Here is a 21,387-nt window from a genome sequence, read left to right on the forward strand (position 1 = left end):
CACAAAGTTGTAAATTTTCATAAAACAACAAGGAATTTATTGCATTTCTTCATGGCTGCTCCACCAGCAACGCTTTTCTCAGTCGCCATCTTCTTTTCTTCTCCTTCTCGATTTTTGGGGAAACCCCAATCTGAGAAGGGGTGCGATTTGGGGTGTGGGGAATCAGGCGGAGGAGGCACAAGCATCCAGCTGGGAGGGGGGTTCTTTTTGGAACCTCCCTATTCTCACAGGAGCTCTGTCCCCCTCTTCTAGTAAAAATTCACCCCAAAACCTCCACACAGGGACCGTTCTAAGGCAATCTGGGGGTGAGTTAGGAGCAGCAGCCAGTGTCCAGAGCTACCACTTGCATCAGGGCAAAATGAAAGCTTCAGTGCCCCCTTTCCCACCTCTGAATGACCCCCTCACTCCCAGCACTATAGATGGCGGGAACCCCACCTGTGAAGCTTGTAGCACTGCCGGTGTGGGGCCCTAGATCTCCTAGGGCCTACTTTTTGCCCCAAAGAGGCTAATGGGGGCCAAGGCGGACACTCTAGCCACTGGATGCTTGCCTCTGCACCCCAGAAATTGGAGGAGGGTAAAGCCGGACCCTTGACTCTCCCACCCAAATGTCCACACGCCCAGGTTCCCAGGGACAATTCCCTGTGCTCTGCGGGGGGGGGGGGGGTTGCGGTCATTAATGAGGGAACTGAAGGTTTAGGAGCCTTTTACTTACAAATTCAGATTAAACAGATTCTCCTAAAACACGCTTCCTTCCAACCCTCTTCCCCTTCTCTGTTCCAACGCCCGATCTTTAAATTTAAATAATCCAGGGTTTATAATCGAATAGATACTAAAAATCAACTCCGCAGGTCTAGCTACGTAGGCACCGTCCTCTAGGTATTTATCCCTCAATCAAGGGGGTGTTTTGGAGACAAACAACAACCCAGATTCACCCCAGGTTTCCCAGGTCCCCTGAAATATGCCCGAATTTTGAATTGAGCTACCAGCGCCCAAATGCAGGAAAGGAAATAACCTCCCCCCACACAAATGTTTTTCTTTTTTCTCTTTCTCTGCACTCCGGAGAAGATTCCAGGTTGCCGGCAGCGCGGACAGCAGGCAGAAAGGCTCAGAGGCAGCCCGCGGAAGGCGGGCGGCCGGGCTCAGAGCAGCAGGGATGCGGCCACAGCAGCCGGGTAGTTCGCACCGCTCAGCTTCTCGCTATCGGCGCTCATTTTCTTCCCCCAATTTCAAGTTTTACTTGGGTCGCTGGGTCAATTTAGAATGAGATAAATTAAAATAAATGAAAGTAAAATAAATTGCAATAAAATAACCGAATAGCTCTTGCGGAAAATGTTTGCCGACCGAGCGGCAAGCCAGGAGCATCTTGACGTTGGAGGCCTGATTGGGCGGCCGGGAGGTTTTGCTCGCCGGCCTGGCCTCTGCCCAATGCCGCCCGCCCGTCGGCGCGAGAAGGGGGAGTGGATCTGGGTGGTCACCTTCCCTTTCCTTCCGCTCCTTCTTCGCTTGAGGCCTAGCACTTAAGATTTCAGCTCTATATTTGTGCCTCGGCGGCGGTGCCGAGCCAGAGCCTGGTGTGAAGGCCTGAATGAGGAAGAGTTTGTGGAACTGTGGGGGGTTTGTTTTTTGTTTTGTTTTGTGAATGTGTGCGACTGGGCATGTGGACTCAAGGACATGTTTACTTGGGGGCAAATGTGAATCTGTGTGTTTTATGAGCCAATGTGTGAGTGTACCCTGGTATGTATAAATGTCTGTGAGTATGAATGTGGGGTTACTTGTGTGAGTGAATGTGAATACTATGTGTCCTGGGCAGGGTTTGGGATGTGTGAATGCCTGTATGTTTATTTGTGAACATAAGAATATGCGTGTTTGTGACTGTGTGTGACAATGTATATATTTATTTTTTGTGCAGTGTCAGCCTGTAAATAGGTGTGGTTGGGTGCATCTGTGTGTCAATATGTGTAAAAAAATGTAAAGGGAATGTGTGTGTGTGGTATCTGAGGTTCACTAGTTGGCAGCCCCCAGAGCAAGGGGCACAAGAAAAAAGAGCAAGCTCCAGCACAGAAAGAAATGGGCCAGCAGCAGAAGTTGGAGCAAAGGGGTACTGGGATGCATGACTATCCCTCACCCCTCCCAGCCTTAGGGAGACACAGAAAATAGGGGATCTGTTTATTTTTAATTGCTTTTATTTCTTCATCCTTCAGATACACATAGAATGCAAAGAGGATCACAGGGGCTGGTGGGAGCAAGGAGCAGCGGGCAGGCCAGGTGCACAGAGGGGACACTTGAGCTAGTTGGTGGGTCCTTGGGGCTCCCTAAGGCCCCTTCAGCGCCGCTACCGGGAAGGGGGTGTTGCTCAGGAAGCTGGGGAACCACACATGTTATTCCAGACCCACAGACCACACAGACGGCGTCAAAGATGGGGCTTACAAAACAGCAAGATTTTACCAAAGACCTTAACAATTAGCGACATAGAAAAGGGGAGGCAAATTCCAGAAAGCTACAGAACAGGTAGATGATGTCCTTCCCATACTGTACAAAACAAACCTGATGGACTTTCCTATAGGTAGTATTTTTTTTTCAGTGTTAAGAAACCAAAATTTCACCTTCTCTCCTTAAAAAAAATTAACTGCTTTCCATTTAAATAGGTTTTTTTTCCCTCCCTATTTGACTTGAGTTTCCTGGTTCAGTTCCCAGAGCTGGGTTTCTCTCTCTTTCCCTTTTTCGTCTCTCTTCCTCTGCCCTTCCTCTGTCCCTCACTCTTCCTCGTCCTCCTCCGCCTCGGCCTTGTCCTGCCTGGTGGCCCCGGGGCCTGCTGTCTTGTTCTCTTTTTTCCACTTCATGCGGCGGTTCTGGAACCAGATCTTGATCTGTCTTTCGGTAAGGCAGAGCGCGTGCGCGATCTCGATGCGCCGCCGCCGCGTCAGGTAGCGATTGTAGTGAAACTCCTTCTCCAGCTCCAGGGTCTGATAGCGGGTATAGGTCTGGCGACCTCGCTTTCGGTCGGTCCCTGCGCAGGTTATTTGCAGGAGAAAAATCAGTGAGTGAGGAACGAGCCATGAGAGTGCTAACCTCCCTCTTGGACCCTGTATGCGGTTTGGCATCGGTGGTTGGAAGAGCCTATTTCCCATTACATCAAATTGTCACTATCCATACCCCAGCCTATGCCTGCTATCTTTCCTCAACGTGCAGACCTTTCTACAGACCTCCCAAGGCAAACACTCCCATCTTCCACCCAGGAAGTCTTCTAGCCTAGGGCTTCTGAACACAAGGTCTAACCTGCTGGCTCTTGAAGGCCCTGTGCCGAAAGGGGTGTATGTGGGATGAAAGGCAGTTAATCCTCCGGGACCAGGAACCCCAAGTCTCCCCTTTTGCATGCTGACTCTGATGGTCTTTGGGGGTACAGGACAACAGAAACCATGCAAGTGACCCTGGAGTGGGACTCTAGGCCTGGCCTGAGGGCTTTTCCCAAAAAGAAAAGGAGACAAACAGCCTCATAGGTCCAGTCTCCCCCCTCCCCCAGCCTGTTGTGGAATGAGGAGGAGGTGAGACTTTGCAGATTTCCTTGGAGCGTGGAGTCAGTTGGAGAGCAGCTGCCTTCTGATGACTATTTTCCAGTGAGTGGCTGAGGTTCAGACAGGGCCAGGCTGTCCTGCCTGCCCACCTGTCCAGACAACCCAGCCCTCCAAAGCAATCTTTGGGCCTCCAGGAAGGCACAGAGGGAGAGGAGAGACAGCAGCCTGGGTTGGGGTAGAACATTCAGTATCTGGCTGGTGGGGGCTGAAGGGCAGGGAAGAGCTTCCCAGGTTAGGCCCCAAACCCTGAGGAGGCTTGGGGGAGGTGCTGGTGCCAGCCTTCCTAGGAAGGAGACAGTGGGAGGAGGGGCTAGGGGCCCTAATTTCAAGTCAGATAAAAGCCAAGCTGAAATGTTTATGAGCAGAAAAATTGGGGCTTTAATAAATCAGCTGGAAAGACAGTTGAATTATGAAGCAGGTAATGGGGACCGTGACCACTAATACTGAAAGTGTAAGAGCTGGGCTCCTCCTGGCCCTCAACCCTGGCTGGATTGGGAGCGTCTGACCACAAGTCTTGGGTCTTCTGGACCTTGAGATTGGCCTCTGAGTCCAGAACAACATTATGAAGGATGTCTGGGACAGGCTTGTCAGGAGACCCCACGGAGCCTCTGGTCTCTTGGGGTTCCTGCAGCAGCTTCCTCGGTGGCCTGCACTCTCTCTTGATTTGGCTCCTTGGAGTCCTAGTGTCTCCCCCAAAAGGACATCCACCCTTCTGGAATGACACTTGCAAACTAGTTGGCCAGTTCTCCAGGGGAGCTAGGAAGGGCACCTGAGGAAGCCAGCTGTACTCCCCTGAGGCCTCTGCTCCTTTCTCTAGTTAGCCTGCCTCCCTCTTCCCAAGTTTACTGGAGGTCAGGAGCCTGCTCTCTCTTGGCCTCAGCCCCCCTCTCTCCACCTGCCTCTCTGGCTCTGTGTCCCTGGCTGAATCCTCATCACCTCTCACACCCCCTCCTCCCACCAGGCCTCTAGAGCCCACCTCTAATTGTCCAGAAGGGAATAATGGGGGAGCGGGGTTGGCTGGGAAGAAAGGGGGAGGGGAGAACTGCTCAGCGCTGCAGCCCCCTCCCCTAGACCTTATCCAAGCTGGGGCTGGGGGACACACCCAGAGCTGAGATCCCCGGCTGGGGAAGGGAGAAGGGAGGGGGGGAGACCCTAATGGCTATTCTCTGAAAACCCCAGCCTTCCTCCGCAAGACAAACGGCCTCCTCTCCAGCCCGTGCCGGCGCGGCTGATAAATATTTAAAGCTAAAAGGACGGGAGGAAGGGTAGGGGGGGCGGGGGGGCTGGGGGCTCAGAGCGCCGCGGCGTCGGCGGAGAGGGATCCGCTAGGGAAGCAGAGCGAGCCTGAGAGCACCAAGCAAAAACGGGAATGGGGGCGGTGCGCCGGGTCGCGGCTCGGGGTGGGGGGCCGCGTCCCCAGGGCCGACCTCCTACCAGGAGCACTCTGGACACGGAGAGGGGCACTTGGCCGGGAAGGGGGCGCCTTCCGGGGAATGTGCCCGGGCCACTGCGGCTTGGGACCGCTCGGGACTGCTCGGTGCGCGGCGTTACCTGAGCTTCGCATCCAAGGGTAGATCCGGAAGTTACTCTCGGCCGCCAAGTCCGAGTCCCTCTGCTCCTTGGCGCCCGCCGCCTTGGCAGAGTCGCCGGGACACACCCCGGAGAGGTTCTGCTCAAAGGGTGCGCAGTGCATGTTGAAGGAACTCGGCTCGAGCCCGTAGCCGGCCGCGTAGACGCCGGCTGCACTCTGGCCCGCCATGCCCCCCCCGCCGGGGTACAAGCCCTGCATCGAGGCGGCGAAGGAAGCGCCCGAACCCGCTCCATAGCCCGGGCGCTGGGGATTAGAAGCAAACGCACAAGAAGTTTGTTCGGGGAAGGCTCCGGTAGCGAAAACCGAACTTGCGGCTGGATATTTAGAAAATAAAGCATTCGCATAATACAATGAACTCATAATTTGGCCGGATGATTTGTAGGCAGGGACGTTTTAGTGTCGGTTTTACGAGATTCCTTGATATATTACAGAATTAGAGTCCAGATTTACACCAAAAAGGACCCCCTTTTTCCTCTCTGGACCACGTGACCCCGCCCACGTGACGTCCCCTCTGCCAATAGCCGGGCAGCCTCCCCACGGCTCCCGGTAATGTGGAAAAAATTGTGTGGCGTTGGATTTATAAAATATGATCAATAATGAATGAGAAAACCAGGCCCTGTGGATTGGGGCTGGGGGCTCAAGGGCCGCTGTCGACCCCCGTGGGCTGGAGGCAGCTTGCAGGCGAGATTTGGGGAAGAAGGGATTGAGTGGAACGGAAAATAAATAACCTCCGAGAGCGATCCTTGTTGTCACCCCCTCCTCCCCAGCCCGTTACCCAGCCAGAAACAAACGCAGGGATTGCATACAACCGGGTGAGTGGGTGGGTGGGGGCAGGCCAGGTCTTTATTAATCCGGACCGCTTCAGCCTGGCTGGGCCTTTGGGGGAACTTGGTCCGGAATTGGTCCGTTTCTCCCGAGGTGAGGAGCGAGGTGAGCCTGGCCTCAAGGCTCGCTCGCTCTCTCTCTGCCCCAGACGGGCAGGGATGGAGTGAGGTTTCCTGGGTGCTCCCAGAGGCGCGGAATCCAGCCCATGGGCGTTGGATGCTGCGGTTTCTGGTGGCTAAAAAATAAAAAATAAAAAAAAAGGTTTTAAAATTTAAAAAGGAAGGGGGCGGAGTGGGTGGGAAGAGAAAGGAAGGGAGGAGGGTGGCCCGGTATGCTGCTCTCCTGGTTCCCGGAGGCGGATGCCTCAGTTGAGCGTGGCTGCTGGAGAAGCAGAGGGAGCGAAGGAAGGAAGGCGGCGAGCCACCACCTCGGAGCTGGGCGAAGGTGGTCAAGTCCCAGAAAGGGAGAGGCAGGGAAGAGCATCTCCCTTCTCCTCCTGCTCCCCCCCACGAAAGTACGAAAAAAATTTAAAAAAATTTTTTTTATTTTTCAGCTTGTTCAGCAGCTCCGCACTCCACCTCTACCCCCCCCACACACACACAGGAGAGGGCACACAAAAACAAAGGGGGAGGTTGGGGAGATAAAGCCACCAGCCCAGGCGCATCTATCCCGCATGGCCTGGGCGCGGGGGTCTCCGGGGCCGGCCACCTCGCCACCTCGGAACGCGAAGGGAAGGGGATGGGGTTTCTCTCGGCTCCCCTCCCTCGTTCGTCTCTCCTCCAATCACGCGCAGCCGCCTCCCTCACCCCCTACGCCCCTGGGCCAAGGGACTCGCACCACCTGCCTCCAGCCCCCGCCCCCTCCGCTGCGCGGCCAGGCGGACGCAGGAGCCCGGTGACCGGCTCCCCACCTCCGCAGCTCTGCAAGGCGCCGGGAGCAAATGAGGAGTGCGGGCCGGGCAAGTCTCGGGTTCTCGCTTGTAAACTTTATTGTAACTCTTCCGCCCTTTTCAGGCGCAGACAACAGAACAAAGTATAGAGGAACAACAAAATATATAATTAGCCCTCCCGCCCCCCAATAAAGCAATTCACGGATACAGGATACATTCTCTTCACAGTAAACCTAAGAACACTTTAAACAATTGCCCACAGCGCGCATGCTAACTAAAGTAACCTCTTTTGAGAAACACTTAAGACAAAATTGTCAAACCAAAGCGGTGGGGGGGGGGGAGGAAAAGAGAGAAGCCAGAGAAAAAGCCAGCGAGCTAGGGAGGGCAGCGGGGAGGTGGGTGGGAGGGGAAATGAGGACGAGGCGAGAGAGAGAGAGAGAGAGAGAGAGAGAGAGAGAGGGAGGGAGACAGAAAGAATTACGGCGTGAATAGGCAGTTTCATGTTGTTGGGAGAACTTAGCAGAAATCGGTACCTCGGTCATTACAAAGAAGCACGTTCAAAGGAAAAAAGACCATTGCACAAGGAGGCTTTTTACACGGGGCAGGGGCGTGGGGGTGGGGCTCAGCCAGGCCGCAGCCGCTCACCCTAGCAGGGAGAGGAAGTCCTTGCTTAAAATCCTTTTCTTTCCCCCCCGGCCCCCAAGAGATGGGAAGGAGATCCACGGTAGCTCACACACAGAAGCTATTACGAGAAACTACCACTAGCGGGGACTGGCGCGGCGGGGACGCTGCGGTGGGAGGCCAGGCTCCGGGCCCCGCTCACGGGGCCAGAGCTCTCTCAGGGCGGGGGCGGGCGACGGCAGCGCGGTCGGGTGACCCGCGGAGGCAGGGCGGCCGCGGCCCTGGCAGTCCCAGCTGGAGCCTACTTCTTGTCGCCCTTCTGCGCGTCGCCCTCGTCCGCCGCCTCCGGGGCCCGCTCCAGCTTCTGTTTCTCCAGCTCCTCCTGCTCGCATTTGCTGCTAGGGAACTTGTCTTTGTTGTTCTCTTTTTTCCACTTCATCCTTCGGTTCTGGAACCAGATTTTGACCTGTCTCTCTGTCAGTCCCAGCGCATGCGATACCTCGATCCGCCGCTTGCGAGTCAGATAGGGATTAAATAGGAACTCCTTCTCCAGCTCCAGGGTCTGGTAGCGGCTGTAGGTCTGTCGGCCTCGCCTGCGTCCGGCGGCTGCTGGGAATGGGGGAAAGGGCGAGACAGAGGGGAGGGGAGGGTGGGGGAGGGGGCAGAGACAGAGAAGGTTGGAAGATTCGTGAACCAGCCTAGGAGACCAGTATAATAAGGGCAGGGGACCTTCTACCCCGTGCAGGGGCGGGAGCGCTGGGAGGCCGCGGTCAGCCGAGGGGGGGCGGGTGAGGGGGATCAGACACCACTGAATCTAAGGGAGCCAGAAAGGGGAGCCCCCTCCCCTGGTAACCAGCACCAGAGAGTTGGGCGGGGGTGGTTGAATCTATTAAAAGTGCCATAAACTTTAGAAGGAAGGATGTGAAGGAGGGGGAAAAGTAAGAATAAAAAAGCCGGGATGGGGACGAATGGACCCACCTTGAAAAGCCCCCAGAGCCTCTGCCCCAGAAGAAAAGTTTCTTCAGGGTAATTAAACTATAAAGCAATTAAGAAGTGCAAAAGTTGAGCGCCCCATTCCCACCACCCTTTCTCCACTACCCCCCATAAAACAGTAAAAGGGGAAAAAAGGAGGGGAAGAAGAAAAAAAGTCAGGCAGGGTGAGGGGTTTATGGATTCAGGAAATGTCGCTTAGCGACCTCCTTCAAGGGGAACAAAAAAAGAAAGAAGGAAAGGGAAGGAAGGAAGGAAGGAAGGGAGGGAGGGAGGAAGCAAGGAAGGAAAGAAGGGGGAGCCTATCTGAACGGAGCAAGCAAGTCTTCCAGGGGCTGGTGGAACTGCGCCTGGCCTACCCGGCCCCCCGTGCCGGCCTGGGCCCTGGGTCTCCCTTCCCCCTGCCGGCCCCGACGCGAGCTCACCTTGCGGGCGCATCCAGGGGAAGAGCTGTGTGGGCGACGGGCTCTGCTCGGACCCCTCGGCCTCCTCCCCCAGGCCGCTGGCGGCGGCGAGCTTGCAGTCTGCGTACTGCACCAGGTCTGGATCCTGCGCACCGAACAGGCTCTGCCGCTGCAGCGGGTCGTAGCCGTAGAAGTTGCCCGGGTCCCCGTGGCACGCCACGGCGCACGGGTTCTGCTGATAGGGAGCCGTGGACAGCGACGACGGCCCGTGGTAGAACTCCTGGATTTGCGACGGGTGCTGGAAGCTGCCGCCGCTGCTGGGACCGTACACCACGGTGGGTCGGCCGCCCAGGTCCTGGGCGAAGCCGCAGTCATAATAATTGGGGCGCAGGGACTCCCCGGTTTTGTATTTGGAGAACAGTGAGTTGACGAAATAAGAACTCATTTTATTGAATTTTGAGGCGGCGGCGGCGGCGGCGGCTGTAGTTGGGGGCTGTTGGGGAGGGGGTGGGGAGGGGGAAAGGGAGGGAGAGAGAGAGAAAAAAACGCGGATTCGCCGGCTCCTGGTCACCCTCGCCAGGAAAGGAGAGGAAAAGGAGGAGGGGGGAAAAAGAAAAGAAAGAAAAGGAGAAGAAGATCTCGAAGCCACCACACTTTTTGTGATTTCCAGGAATAGAAAAGGACAGCGAAGCCTCCAAAAGTCTAAGCTTGCATGGCAGCCGCGGCTCGCTCGCCCTCCCCCACCCCCCACCCCCCCCAAAAATATACCGCCACTTAAAGAGGTCCTCGCTTTACATTTCGAAGAAGGGATGCCAGTTCATAAACAGTTTTCGGTGATTTACTTCCCTGCAAATGAGTTGTTTCATATTTTGCACTGTCTTTTCATGATCATTTGCATCCATTAGAGACCCCGCATCCTATTGGCTTCTCCGTACTCCTCCCGGACAGAACGCAGAGCTAGGGTGAGAGCGAGAGAGAGCGAGCAAGAGCTAGAGCGAGAGAGCGCCAGGGAGTGAGGAGAGAGAGGAAAAAAAAAAAAAGAAGAAGGGGAAGGAAAAAAAAAAAAAACACCCAGGGAGAGAGAGGGGGAGAGGGGGAGAGAGCGGGGAGGAGAGGGGGGAGAGAGAATGAATACGGATTAAATCTGTTTAACTACCTACATTAATGAGATATCTCTCGCCTCACAACAAATCAAATACCTTCGCAGACCACCCCCAAAGACTGATGTGGGGCGCACGGAAAAAACCACGCACACACATACACAACGCGCCAGGCGTAGGCACGCTGTTAATTTCGCGATTTTAACGAGGCAGTTGGAGTCTTTTTAAATGTCAGGGTCGCTTCGGAAAAATGTAAAAGAACACGGTTTAATTGCACCGAGTTTTAAAAGGTCCTATAAATGTAATTGGTATTTTAATACAAGTTATCAAATCATACAGCTTCCTCTCCTAAACATATTTTCAAACAAACGAGGTAGTCATATTTAAAGCTTTAATGATCAATTTCCTTATTATTGATAAAGGTTTAACTATCGTGTGGAGGGAATTGGCTGGGTAACCGGCCCCCAAAAACGGCTGTAAACTCTTTAACAAACTATAAAACGCAATAAAGCCGAGTCTGTTGTTGTTTATGCCGCAGCGCATAAAAGCTGTTAGCATTTTACGAGTTCTTTCCTCTACAGCTATAAAACTGCAGCTTCGATCGCCCCCGCTGCCCGACTGCAGCACGGTGGGGGTGACAAAGCCGAAATGAGAATGATTATGAGTTTTTTCGGCGCAAACGGTGACTTTTCGGAGATTTTCCGCCTCCTTCAGCTGTTGAAGCACCTGCCCCCACTCCCTCTCCGGAGCCCCCAACCACACTCTCTGCCCCACCCAGGCCACTCACCAACTTTCCAACAAACAAACAAGGCTTTTCTTTGGAGAAGGGATCCAGGAGAGCTTGAGGAGGCACCAGGAGGAAGAGCTGAAACTTTCTGGTTAATGGGCAGTGGTGAAGTCCTGACCAAAGCTCACCCTGCAACTGCGATTCTGCAGTTTTACACAACCTGGGGTGGCCTGGGAGGGGGTTGCTGGAATGGGGAGGGAGTCTCTAGAAGGTACTGGAGCCCAGTCAGCAAGCCTTTGGTAGACCAACTCTGTGTGATGGGAGAGGGGCCTGATGCCACCAGCAGGATAACATTCAGTTGGGCCGCCCCAGTCCTGCACCCAGGCCTCGGGACCCAGTAACCAAGCCCAACTGGCTCCCAACCTTCCCAGGCCAGTCCTCCACACCTTCCGCATCACCCTCGGTTGAGAGGGCAGTTCCAGGCTCATCAGCACATCAGAGGGAGGGAAGAGCAGTGGAGGCTGCTGCCCTGGTGCCTGGCCTTGGTGCCCACTGTCTTGTGCCCTCCTCTGCCCTGGACACTGACTGCAGAGTGTATGAATGGGAGGGGCACCATTTAGCCTTCACTGTCCTTTGAGCCACTGTCACTACCTAAACTGACTTTGGGGTAAAAGGGATTTGGATGCAGCAGGGTCACTGAGTCGCCCATTTTCTCTCTTCTTCCCTTGGGAGCCTCTAGTTAAACCCTGCTCTCCCTCCAGACCTGAGGACCTAGGTCCTGAAACAGACTGCAGGACCCAGCTGACTGGATGCCACACTCTCTTGCCAGTTGCCTTTCCCGGCCTACTGGGCCTAGTGACAATGGTGGCCAGGCTTTAGAAGGCCCCAATCTGAGTGTCCAAACCAATGGCTTCCTGAAGTGGCTCACTGAGCAAGGAAAGAAAAGGAAAGGAAAGGCAAAGAAAGGAGAGGAAAGGAAAGGAAAAGAAAGGAAAGAAGGAAGGAAGGGAGAGAGAGATAAAGAAATCTTCTAGCAACAAAGGTGGAGCCTTTACAAATACATTGGATCCACAGCTGATCCATTGTTTATTCACGAGAGAGTGGCTTCCTTTTGGAGGGGTGCTTTTTGGGGATCCCACTCACCCCAACCTTTGTAAAAAGGAAATTATCACCTTTTCCAAAGGGAAGGTACCGGTGGGGCCACTTGGTCCTTCAAAAGTGAATCTGGAGAATGGGCGAGGGGCTGAAAGGGAGAGAGAGAAAGGAGAAAAGGAGGGGAGAGGACCAGGGTCTTGAATTTTCAGCGCCAGGCTGAGGGGTCGGTGAGGCAGCGGAAGGCAAAGTTAAGTTGTTGCCAAAGCGAACATTTTTATCAAGTGCCGGGGATTTTATGGTCATGATTTGAGGACTAACCGGTGAGGTAGAAATTCAATGGCTTGTTCTAAATCATCCCTACACCGTGCCAGAAATTCCTGATGGAAGGAAAATGTTTCTATTATAAGAAAAAACAAGAAAGAGCGAGGAGATAATTTATAAACACCCAGTGGAGCGCAGATTTATTAGAGAAACTCAAGTTGAGAAACTCCGCTAGCCTCTTCGCCCCCGGTCCTGGGGGAGGAGAGGCGAGGCTGCAGCGGGGCTAATCTTAAGGGGGGGGCATCTATTTCTCGCACACGTTTGTCCGGATGGAGGGCAAGGATCGGCCGGGCCGGGTCGAAATGGGAGATGTGGAATCTAAGGGGCTATGGGCAGGCTGACAGCGCTCAGGTCTCAGAGCGAGAAATGCCTGATGTCCAGGCCTCCAGCTGCTAAGATGCGAAGGGACCGGTGTTCCCCAGGTCTGTCTGGGGCCGGGGCCTCGGGGCACGGAGCCCGAGCTCTCACCTGGAAGCCACGGGACGCGGGGAGAACCAATCCCCTACTTCCTGCACTGCGCCTGTTCCCACATCCATCCGGAAAACGCACTCTTTTTTGGCGGCCCAAATTGGAGGGCCCAGATCAACCGAGGAAATATCCAAGCCTTTCGCACCTCGCTGTTCTGGGAGCCCCTGCCCTGAGCCCGGGTCGCCCGGCGCCGCCCCGCCCAGCCCCGGCCACATACAAAGGCTCTAGAGCCTCGGTCCGTGCGGAGCCGCCCCGCCGGCTCTGGGCACCTCCGAATCCCCGCCAAAGCCACGGATCCGTTTCCCCCAAAGTGCTCCCACCCCTACCCCGGACTGGCTCACCCGGTTCCCTCTCCCGCCGATCCCGCAGCAGGTTGGGGCGGCTTCCTCTGTATCCGACCTTCTGCTGGCTCGCCCCTCTCACCTGACCTGCTCACCCGTATCCGCAGACATTCCTCTCGCCCCCCTCCCCTGATAATCTCATTTTTCCGAACCAATCCTCCTCTTTTATTTGGATCCACTAATCCTATTATTACTATTATTCCCCGTTTTCTTGCATTTGTTGTCCCACCGAACGTAGAAACTGGGTGAGAAGCCCTGAGCCCTGCTCCTGGGGGAAATTCAGAAAATTGACCATTTGAGGAGAGGGGGTCAACACCACTATATCTGAAATCTACAAAATGGGGGAAATGGCCACAATGAACCCTGTAGTTTTATTCTGGGCAAATTATTCATGACTTTTGGTAGCGCTCAATTCGTAGATTCAGGGCCGACCGAAGTGCGAGGTGCAGCCGCGGGCGCCGGCAGCCGCAGCACGGGGGGATTTTCACGTGGAGCAAGGGTGCCATCTAGCGGCCATGCTGAGAAAAGGCGCCGCCGCCACCGGCTCCTCCAGCTTCTCAGCGAGCCAGCCAGTGCGGCGACAATGCGGAGAAACTTTCAGTATTAGCAGAAAAGGACGAGGGAAACGAGAGCGGGCGAGAGAAGAGGCGTCGGAAATCAGGTAGTGGTTCATAAAATTGTGCAGATAAGCTAAAAATTTTTTTTAAAAACAAAACAAAACAAACAAACAAAAACAAACAAACAAGGAGAGGGGATAAGGAGCGAAAAAGAAACCAGAGGCTTTTCTCTCTCGTCCCCACCCCCCACCTCAAGCCCCTAATTTCGGGCAGATACCGCCGAGCAGTGCGCCGTTTATGGCCCGTAAAAGGGGGAGCCGAGCACATTTCAAACCCAACACGATTGTTTCAAATTCTGAGGGGAAACAATTGGGCTTTTTGTGGGGGAAGAGGAGGCCTGAGAGGGTGGGACGAGACTGTAAAAGGATCAAGAGGCTGCCAGCGCCCAGACGTCTGGCCCCGCCGGACCTGCGTGCTTGTGTGTGTGTGTGTGTGTGTGCGCGCGCGCGTGCAGGGGGCTTCTCTTTATGACGCCCGATTCTGGAAGGGGGTGCGGTTTCGAAGAACAAAGACGAGTCCCAGTTGCATTCCGTGAAGCATTTGTGACAACAAAAGTGTTCTTCCCTCCCCTCTCCCTCCTCGCCCCTCTTTGCCCCCTGGGGCCCCCGGAAACCCCGCGCCCCGCACTTCGGGAGGGTGAGGATGGAGGCGGCCCAGTCAGGCCCACCCATTCGCCCGCCAGGCCCGGAGCCCAGGCCCAGCTGTGGCTCTCTCAGCTCCGGAAAGTTTCCCCTCACTGTTTGCTTTGCTGCTGTTTAGTTTCTTAACCTTCAGAAATTTATACGCTATAAACTTTTATAGCGGTCATATTCTTTTATTGCTGCGCACACGGCATTGAATTCCTCTCCCGGCTTCCCTCTGTCTCGCACTCTCCCGGTCCCCCTCTCTGAATCTCTCTTTTACGACAGCAGATTTCCCCATCTCCGGCTTCCTAGCCTCCGCATCTTCGCCTTTGTTTGTTTTTAAAGAAGCCACCCCGGGCTGGGGACCCAGACGCCGCCGGAGGCTTCCCGGGGCGCCCTCGCCCCCTACTCCGCAGCACTCCGTTCAGTTCCTGCCTCACTTTCTTGCGTTTCCTCTGGGCGGAATCCGGCCTTTTCGGCTCACTCTCAGCACGGGCTGGCTGCTGGGAGCCCAGGATGGGGAGGGAGCCCATTCTACACAAGCTTTAAAGGCAGATTCACTTTATATATCGACTGGAACCCTCGGAGGAGGAGGCGGGTTGGGGCCCAGCAGTATCAGGAGCTTCACGTTCTCCTGCCTCCTGCTGTCTCTCCGATTAGCTCATCCTTCCGTTCGCCGGAGAGGGGTAGGCAGGGCCTTTTCGCTTCCAGGCTGCTTTCTCGAGGGTCAGGCTTTGTCCCCAACTCTACCCCAACCTCAGGGTCTCCGCGGACTGCAGCGCTGCTGGGTGGGCCCGGTGGGAGGCTCTGGCAGGAGGCCGGCTCCCAAGCGCCAGCACGGCAGAAGCAGAATCCCAGCGGCTGGATGAGAACGGCCGGGCTGCCGAGAACAGCGCTCGCCCATTTGAGGCTTTGGTGGGACGCCACAGTCTGAGGGGGACAGAAAGGTGCCTTGAAACCGAATTTAATTCTGGGGTCCGACCGGGAAGGGTTTTGTTTGTTTGTTTGTTTTTCTCCTGAACCATTTCTGTTTCACACTCAACCATCTCTCCCAGCCTGTCGGAGCTGCCTCCACCCCTACCAAACTCCACCCGCCTTACACCAAGGCTGCTACCCTGTGGCTCAAATTGGAGCCTCATACTCCAGGTGGGGATTGAAAACCCTAAGGGGCTCACTCTTTCTGAGTGGAAAAAAGGACAGCCTGGCCTTCTGGAGGCCTCTATCTGCATCCCATCCCTCTGCTGCAGGGAATAGCAGAACGAAGTTACTGCCTTCTTCACTTGCATGATATTTTAAAGTAGCCAAAGCAAGGTGGATTTCTCAGCCAGCTGAGAGAGGACCTGCTTCCAGGGATGGCAGGGCAGGTCTTGCCTTCCTCTGGCTCTGGAGGTGGTGGGGAAGTCTCTAGTGCAACTTAAGAGGACGATTCTCATTGCCCCCTGCAGACCCAGACCCCTCTCCAAACCACTAATCTTTCCTTTTCTCCCCCTCCAGTCTCCCAGCTCTCCTGTTGGAAGGCTCTTGCTCAGTTTAAGCAGTGGTCTTGGGAACCTTGGTCTGGACCAGCTCTCAGCTCCACTAGGAAGCCCACCCTGCAACCTCTTGGGCACAGGACTCTCTCTTTATTCCAAGCCACCCTCTTGGAGCTAGCATCTCTACCTCTGGTCAGGTGAGGCGAGCCAACACAGAATGACACACAGGAGATATTTATTTTCTAGAGTGATATATATTTTTTGTTCTTTTTCTTTGTTTTTTTCCTTCCAAAACGAACAATCAGCTCTAAGCCCCTCGCCCTCCCCACTCCCACCCACAACCCTCCCATATAAGCAACAACTGAAAACAGGCGAGACAGTCACCCCCAAAGAAATCACAAAACACAGCACAATTTCACGACTGCCACCGACAAAGCAAAAGAAGTTCTACTGGAATGTCCCCTTGCAGGGTTGGGAGAAGCAGGAGCGAGAGTCCATGAATTGAAGGGGATTGGAGAGGTGGGGTAGCAGGGGGAGGAAAGAAAGCCGAGAGTAAGCTCCAGCCTAATACTTAGGTGCGATTTCGCCTCTTTCCTTAGCAAGCGGGACTGCTCCCCAGAAGCGTGCGCGCGCATATCGCCATCCAGGCCCGAGTCTCGGGAGGCAAAGCCAGGCACTGGGGCTGGTCTCTGCGCTTCTGCGCTGGGGTGGCAGCTGACAAGCCCGGGGCTCCTCCGCAGGGGTCAGACTGGGCAGGACGGGAGGAAGAAGTCAAGCTCCGCGCACCCGGGGAGACTTTGCTCCTCCCTATCCTCCACAACTTGCTCTGAAGAGGAGCCCGGGAATCGATTCACAATAAATTCTCCATCGGGTTCTCCTGACTTGGCTTTTCTGCCTATGGAGGGGTAGAGCTAGCAGAGGATGGAGGGTGGAGGGGGGTTTCTACAGGGGTGACTTGACTCGCTGGTGCAAGGTGGATTGGCCGAACAGAGTTGATTTCAGAGCTGGGGAGGATGCGGAAGAATGCAGGGCTGGTGTTGAGCAAGAGAAGCTACAGTCTCTGTCAAGCGGGGCACAGATGAACATGAGGACGACATTGTCAAGGCTTACGACCCACGATCTGACCTCCTTTTGTTGGAAGGAGAGGAAAACAACATGCAGAATTAAACATTTCCTGCAGCAAAATGTGTATATGTGGACTACCTTCATAAAACCTAAGAGACTCTCATAAGACCACCGCTGCCTTTCCTTGCCCTTTCTAACCCACCAGCTTGGGAGCTGAATTTACCCCACTCGCCCTTGAGTCCATGCCGGGTATAGTTAAGGATTCCGTGGGGATGGTGGTGTGATGCTGGGCCTTTTGAGCTGCAGCGCCTCATTCAGGAGTGTGTCAATAGACTTCTTCTTGGTGTGCATTGCATCAGGGGCAGACCCTGGACTTGCCTGATGGTCTGTGGGCTATTCCACCAGATTTGGGGTGTGATGGTCTGCATTTAGGGTGCCACTTCATTTGAGTGTTGACTGTGAGTGCTTCCCATTGTTACTGTGGGCTCCAGGCTTTTTGCAGGTGGACGTCTGTTGGGCTGTGTGCAGTTGGAGTGTCCCTGGGTGACTTTGGGATAGGTGCAGGGGGGAAACAAGCAGGCTGGAAGTGAGGGGCTGGGGTTTCCCAGGAAAATTAAGAGGGTTGCTAGGGGCTCTACTAGGGGCACTCTTTCCTTGGGGCCCATCACCTTCTTAGGAACCAACTATATCTACCTTCTAAATCAATAAAACTCCCTCCTGAGGCCCAGGGAGAAGAGAAGGACAGGTGAGGGCAAAGGAAAGGAGAGAGGCTCTAGATGCAGAAAAGGACTTTGAAGAAAAAGACCCCCTTCCCCATTCACTTGAACACATCCCAGACAGCACAGGCTCCACAGCCATCCCTTATAAATAAGCATGAGATGGGGAAGGGGTGGGGAGGGCTGGGGGGAATCTTTACTCTTTGCCCTGTTCCTTATTCATTTTCTTCATTTTCATCCGCCGGTTCTGAAACCAGATTTTGACTTGTCTCTCACTCAGATTGAGGAGTCTGGCCACTTCGTGCCTACGGTCCCTGGTGAGGTACATATTGAACAGAAACTCCTTCTCTAGCTCCAGCGTCTGGTATTTGGTGTAGGGACAGCGCTTTTTCCGGGAAGAGCGAGCGTGCAGCCAGTTGGCGGAGAGGTTGGCTGAAAGAGAAGCAGCAATAGAATCAAAGAAAGGAAAGGGGGTGAAGGGCCCCTGTATTCTCCTTCCAAGAGGGTGCACCCCTGGTCTCCACTCCCCATCTTACATTGGAGAAAGGGGCACCTGGGCCTTCAGGTTCCCAGAAAGTCTTCCAGAGATGGGCCAAGAGTTGCTATAGGTACTCCAGGTGCGTTATTTGGACAGGATGGAGCCAAACGTGTGCCAGGCTTCTCACCACTTGCAAAGCTTTGCTTGCCCCCAGGTCCTCACTCAGTCTCTTTCTCCCCTTGGGTCGGAACTGGTTAGGACTTAGGTCAGAGCCCAGCCTGGCTAAAGCCCTCTCCCCCACCAGCTCTACCAGACTAACTAGTGGTGGCTGACTGAAGGGTCCTGGCTCTAGGTCTGAGAGGTGAGAGAAGGACTGGGCTGGGGGAGAGGAGAGTGGCTTCTGCTCAGCCACAGCCAAGAGACCTCCTGGCCCTCCGGTCCAGTTTGAGTGCACCCTCCTGCCTTGATCACAAGCTTGCATCTCTTGGCCACATGGCAGCAGCCATGTGTGTCTGTGCAGATATCTCACTGCCCACCCCCCCACACACACCACAAATAGGGATTCACATTTAGAGACACAAACATCCAGCACACTCCAATTCACATGCAACCCAATTGCAACCATTTATCAACTCCAGCCTGTGGACAAGGGAGTGCTGGAGGCTCACAGATAACTTATGGTTGCAATAGTCTTCTTTTCCACTCCTGCTCAGCTCGCAGTTTGGTTAAAGTAAGTTCAGGGAAATTGGGATGCAAGATTGGTCCAGTCCTAAGGGGGGGAGCCATGGATCATGTGGGGGTAACATAAGTCCTTCAGAGCATAGCTAACTCCACCTGGCTCCATGTGGTGAGAGGGAAAAGAGAAAGGGAAGGGGTGACTGAGTAGAAGAGGGGGAAAAAGAGGAAACAAACATATATACAGGCTTCTCTTCTCCTTACCCCTGAACTCAGAAAAGTTGCCAAATAAAGCAGAGCCAATTAAAAATAACAGCCACCCTCTACTAGATTCCTTCACCCCAAATGAAAAGCACTGAATATTAAAAAAAAAAAATCTGGTTCATCCTGCGCTAAGTACCGTGTCTTACCAATTTGCAGCGCTATTTCCTTAATGTGATTGCCTGGGATGGGACCCACAGCCGCATTAAATATGAAAGAGGAAAAAAACTGTTAATAATTGATCCTAGCCAAACTGCTGCCTTGCACTAATGGACTTTCCAGGTAGAGTTTGTGGGCTTGGGGTGGGGGGGGTTCTGTTTGGGTGTGAGCAGGGAGGGTTTGGGAAGAGCCGTGTGTTACCCAAATGCCAACTCCTGTGATTCAACCTGGCAGGTTGGAGTTGGTGGGACCTCACAGAGACCTCAGGGGAGTTGGGCAGTTCTCTACCCTCCAGCAGGCAAGGGCACCCCCAAAGGGCCTGTGGGCCACTCTGCTGATGGGAAATCCGGCAGGGCAAGCAGAGACTAAAAGATCTGACCCTCACTCTCCAAAAAGAGTAAGGGGTGAGGACTTGTGCCCACCATCCTGAAGGTTATTGTTTGGGGGCTAAGAGCCCCGACCAATTTGCCCTTCTCAACCTTAAAAAACGAAAAATCCGCCGACTCCCCTCCTGCCGCCCTTAGCGAGCAGCACATCCTGGAAATTAGCCAGACTTCGGTTCCTGGCGCGGGTGCGTTTGGAGGGGTGGGAGATGGTGAGAAACTACGTTCCGAGGATAAAGTTAGCCTCTCTGGCAAGCCTCTCTTCCCCCCACCCTTCTACTCCCCAGGGTCCTTTCGGGATCTCTCCTTCACGCAGCCGGTCGGCCGCGAAGTTCGGAAGCGATTTCCCAACTCCCTGCGAGGCGGACAGCTCTGGCTGGGGCTAGGGAGCCCCACGGAGAGCAGCGGGAGCCGCAGAAAAGGAAGCTGCAAACCAGGCGAGGATGCCACGGAGGGGAGGGGGCGACCGGAGGGAAGGCTCCCGGGGAGGGGCCGGCGCATCCGGGGAGGGGGCTCAGTCTCCGGGTCCTGGGCTTCCCGCGCCCCTCCCGGCGCCGGCTGCGGACCCTGAGCGGCTACTGACCGAGATCTGCTAAAAACAATCCTCCGTCAAGCTGTTGCATCGCAAATAAAATCCTAATGAGCCCCCTCCCTCTACCCCTTGGCCGGCTTTTACGGTGTGCGCGTGGCGCGGGGAGCTCTGCCAGCCGTGCGGTGCCCGGCAGCCCGGTGCGCTCCCGCCCTGGCCCGCGCGGGCTCTCGGCCTCGCTGGCTGCCTCCCCGGCCCCGCCAGCTCCTCTCCCAGCCGGCGGTGGTCGGCTTCTTCCCGGGCTTTCAGCCCGGGCCTCGGGGGCGTGGGGGAAGGGAGGCCGAGAGAGCGGCGAGCTGGTCCTTGCGCCCCGGGTCCCCCGTGGACTTGGAGGAGTGGGGGCGGCGCTCCTCCAGCGGCCTCAGTCTCCCTTTCTGGGGCACTCAGCTGCCTCCCTCCATCTTCCCTCCGCCCCCGCTCGCTCTCCGGCCGTCGCCGCGGTTTCCCTTCACATTGTCCGCAGTTTATTGCCTCTCCCCTCCCCTCCCCTCCCCCTCGCCTGGCCTTCGGCCTGGGTATTTCCTCACTTTTTATAACTTACTTTGATCCGGCCTCTCTTTGTCCTCGCTTCCTTCGCAAATTTTATTGTCCCCGTAGCCGGGTCTTTGATTAGACAGGACGGCCTCCCTGCCCGCCGAAGTTTCCAAACTGTACTCGGGCGTGCCCTGCTTGAGCAGCTCCCCAGGCGCGCCCAGCAGCGGCTCCGCCTTCACCGCCGCCTGGCCCTGCGCAGGAGCAGCTTCGCCGCGCGGCGCCGGCTCCAGCCAGGTGCGGAGGTACCTGCTCTCGGCCGGCGGGACGCCCTGGGGCTGGATGTAGGGGTGGTAGACGGACGGCAGGCTTCCGGACGCGTGCGGGCTCAGCGGCGCCCAGGAGGCGCCGAACACCGGCGCTTTGGGCTGGAAGCTGCACGAGGGGAACTCCAGGTGCTCCGCGTGGCCCGGCTGCCGGGGGCTCGCGTACTGGCCGGAAGGAAACTTGGCTGGAGGCGCGTCCTCACTCTCGTGACTTATGATCGAGTCGACATAATAGCTGCTAAGCGTCCCAGAAATGGACATTCTCAGACATTATCCGGGCGCTCGCAGGGGGAAGGGAAGCGCTCGCGCGCGGCGCCCAAGCAGGGAGAGGTGGCACCGGGACCGGTGTGAGGGCTTTCGGACGCGACCCCCCCAGCCCCCCACCCTCCCACCCCCACCCCTGCTCAACTTCTCAGCCAACAAAGTACAGTGGAGCAGCCTGGCTCAGCGCTCCTTGCAAAATGATTGGTCAAAGTTTTTCCGACTGCCTGATAAAGCGTCAGCTCCGACATAAATCAATCGGGCGAGGGGGCTGCGCTCTCGCTGTCATCCATCCGCACAGCATTCCATATCGAGGATGGATTGTTTTATGCTGATGCAATGTGCTA

The 21,387-nt window shown here is 55.4% G+C and overlaps 3 protein-coding genes across 4 annotated transcripts; all 3 read right to left on the minus strand.

Moving 5' to 3' along the window:
• Positions 1 to 2,175: 2,175 nt before the first annotated feature.
• HOXB7 (homeobox B7) lies at positions 2,176 to 5,718 on the minus strand. Its single transcript, XM_007176391.3, has 2 exons — positions 5,124 to 5,718; positions 2,176 to 3,007 (listed from the first exon to the last, which is right to left on the minus strand). Exons 1-2 carry the CDS (start codon positions 5,521 to 5,523, stop codon positions 2,754 to 2,756), a joined length of 654 nt encoding a protein of 217 aa, XP_007176453.1. The 5' UTR covers positions 5,524 to 5,718; the 3' UTR covers positions 2,176 to 2,753.
• A 1,255-nt stretch (positions 5,719 to 6,973) lies between these two features.
• On the minus strand, positions 6,974 to 9,675 carry HOXB8 (homeobox B8). Of its 2 annotated transcripts, none has more exons than XM_007176393.2 (2): positions 8,914 to 9,675; positions 6,974 to 8,104 (listed from the first exon to the last, which is right to left on the minus strand). In XM_007176393.2, exons 1-2 carry the CDS (start codon positions 9,335 to 9,337, stop codon positions 7,800 to 7,802), a joined length of 729 nt encoding a protein of 242 aa, XP_007176455.1. In that variant the 5' UTR covers positions 9,338 to 9,675; the 3' UTR covers positions 6,974 to 7,799. The 2 variants fall into 2 exon arrangements, with proteins under 2 accessions (XP_007176455.1, XP_007176454.1); XM_007176392.2 differs by having other exon boundaries at positions 6,974 to 8,107.
• Positions 9,676 to 15,979: 6,304 nt separating this feature from the next.
• Positions 15,980 to 21,149, minus strand: HOXB9 (homeobox B9). The gene is made up of 2 exons (XM_057537044.1): positions 20,524 to 21,149; positions 15,980 to 17,869 (listed from the first exon to the last, which is right to left on the minus strand). Exons 1-2 carry the CDS (start codon positions 21,038 to 21,040, stop codon positions 17,634 to 17,636), a joined length of 753 nt encoding a protein of 250 aa, XP_057393027.1. The 5' UTR covers positions 21,041 to 21,149; the 3' UTR covers positions 15,980 to 17,633.
• Positions 21,150 to 21,387: the final 238 nt, after the last annotated feature.

The sequence above is a fragment of the Balaenoptera acutorostrata genome, chromosome 20 (assembly GCF_949987535.1).
Source record: "Balaenoptera acutorostrata chromosome 20, mBalAcu1.1, whole genome shotgun sequence".
Classification (NCBI taxonomy): Eukaryota; Metazoa; Chordata; class Mammalia; order Artiodactyla; family Balaenopteridae; genus Balaenoptera; species Balaenoptera acutorostrata.

Excerpts from the sequence above, each read along its gene's own strand:
- HOXB7 (XM_007176391.3), bottom strand. The coding sequence starts at position 5,523 with ATGAGTTCATTGTATTATGCGAATGCTTTATTTTCTAAATATCCAGCC. Across the intron at positions 3,008-5,123 it reads CCCTTGGATGCGAAGCTCAG|GGACCGACCGAAAGCGAGGT; the intron begins GTAACGCCGCGC and ends TAACCTGCGCAG.
- HOXB8 (XM_007176392.2), bottom strand. The coding sequence starts at position 9,337 with ATGAGTTCTTATTTCGTCAACTCACTGTTCTCCAAATACAAAACCGGG. Across the intron at positions 8,108-8,913 it reads CCCCTGGATGCGCCCGCAAG|CAGCCGCCGGACGCAGGCGA; the intron begins GTGAGCTCGCGT and ends CCCCATTCCCAG.
- HOXB9 (XM_057537044.1), bottom strand. The coding sequence starts at position 21,040 with ATGTCCATTTCTGGGACGCTTAGCAGCTATTATGTCGACTCGATCATA. Across the intron at positions 17,870-20,523 it reads CAAAGAGAGGCCGGATCAAA|CCAACCTCTCCGCCAACTGG; the intron begins GTAAGTTATAAA and ends CTTCTCTTTCAG.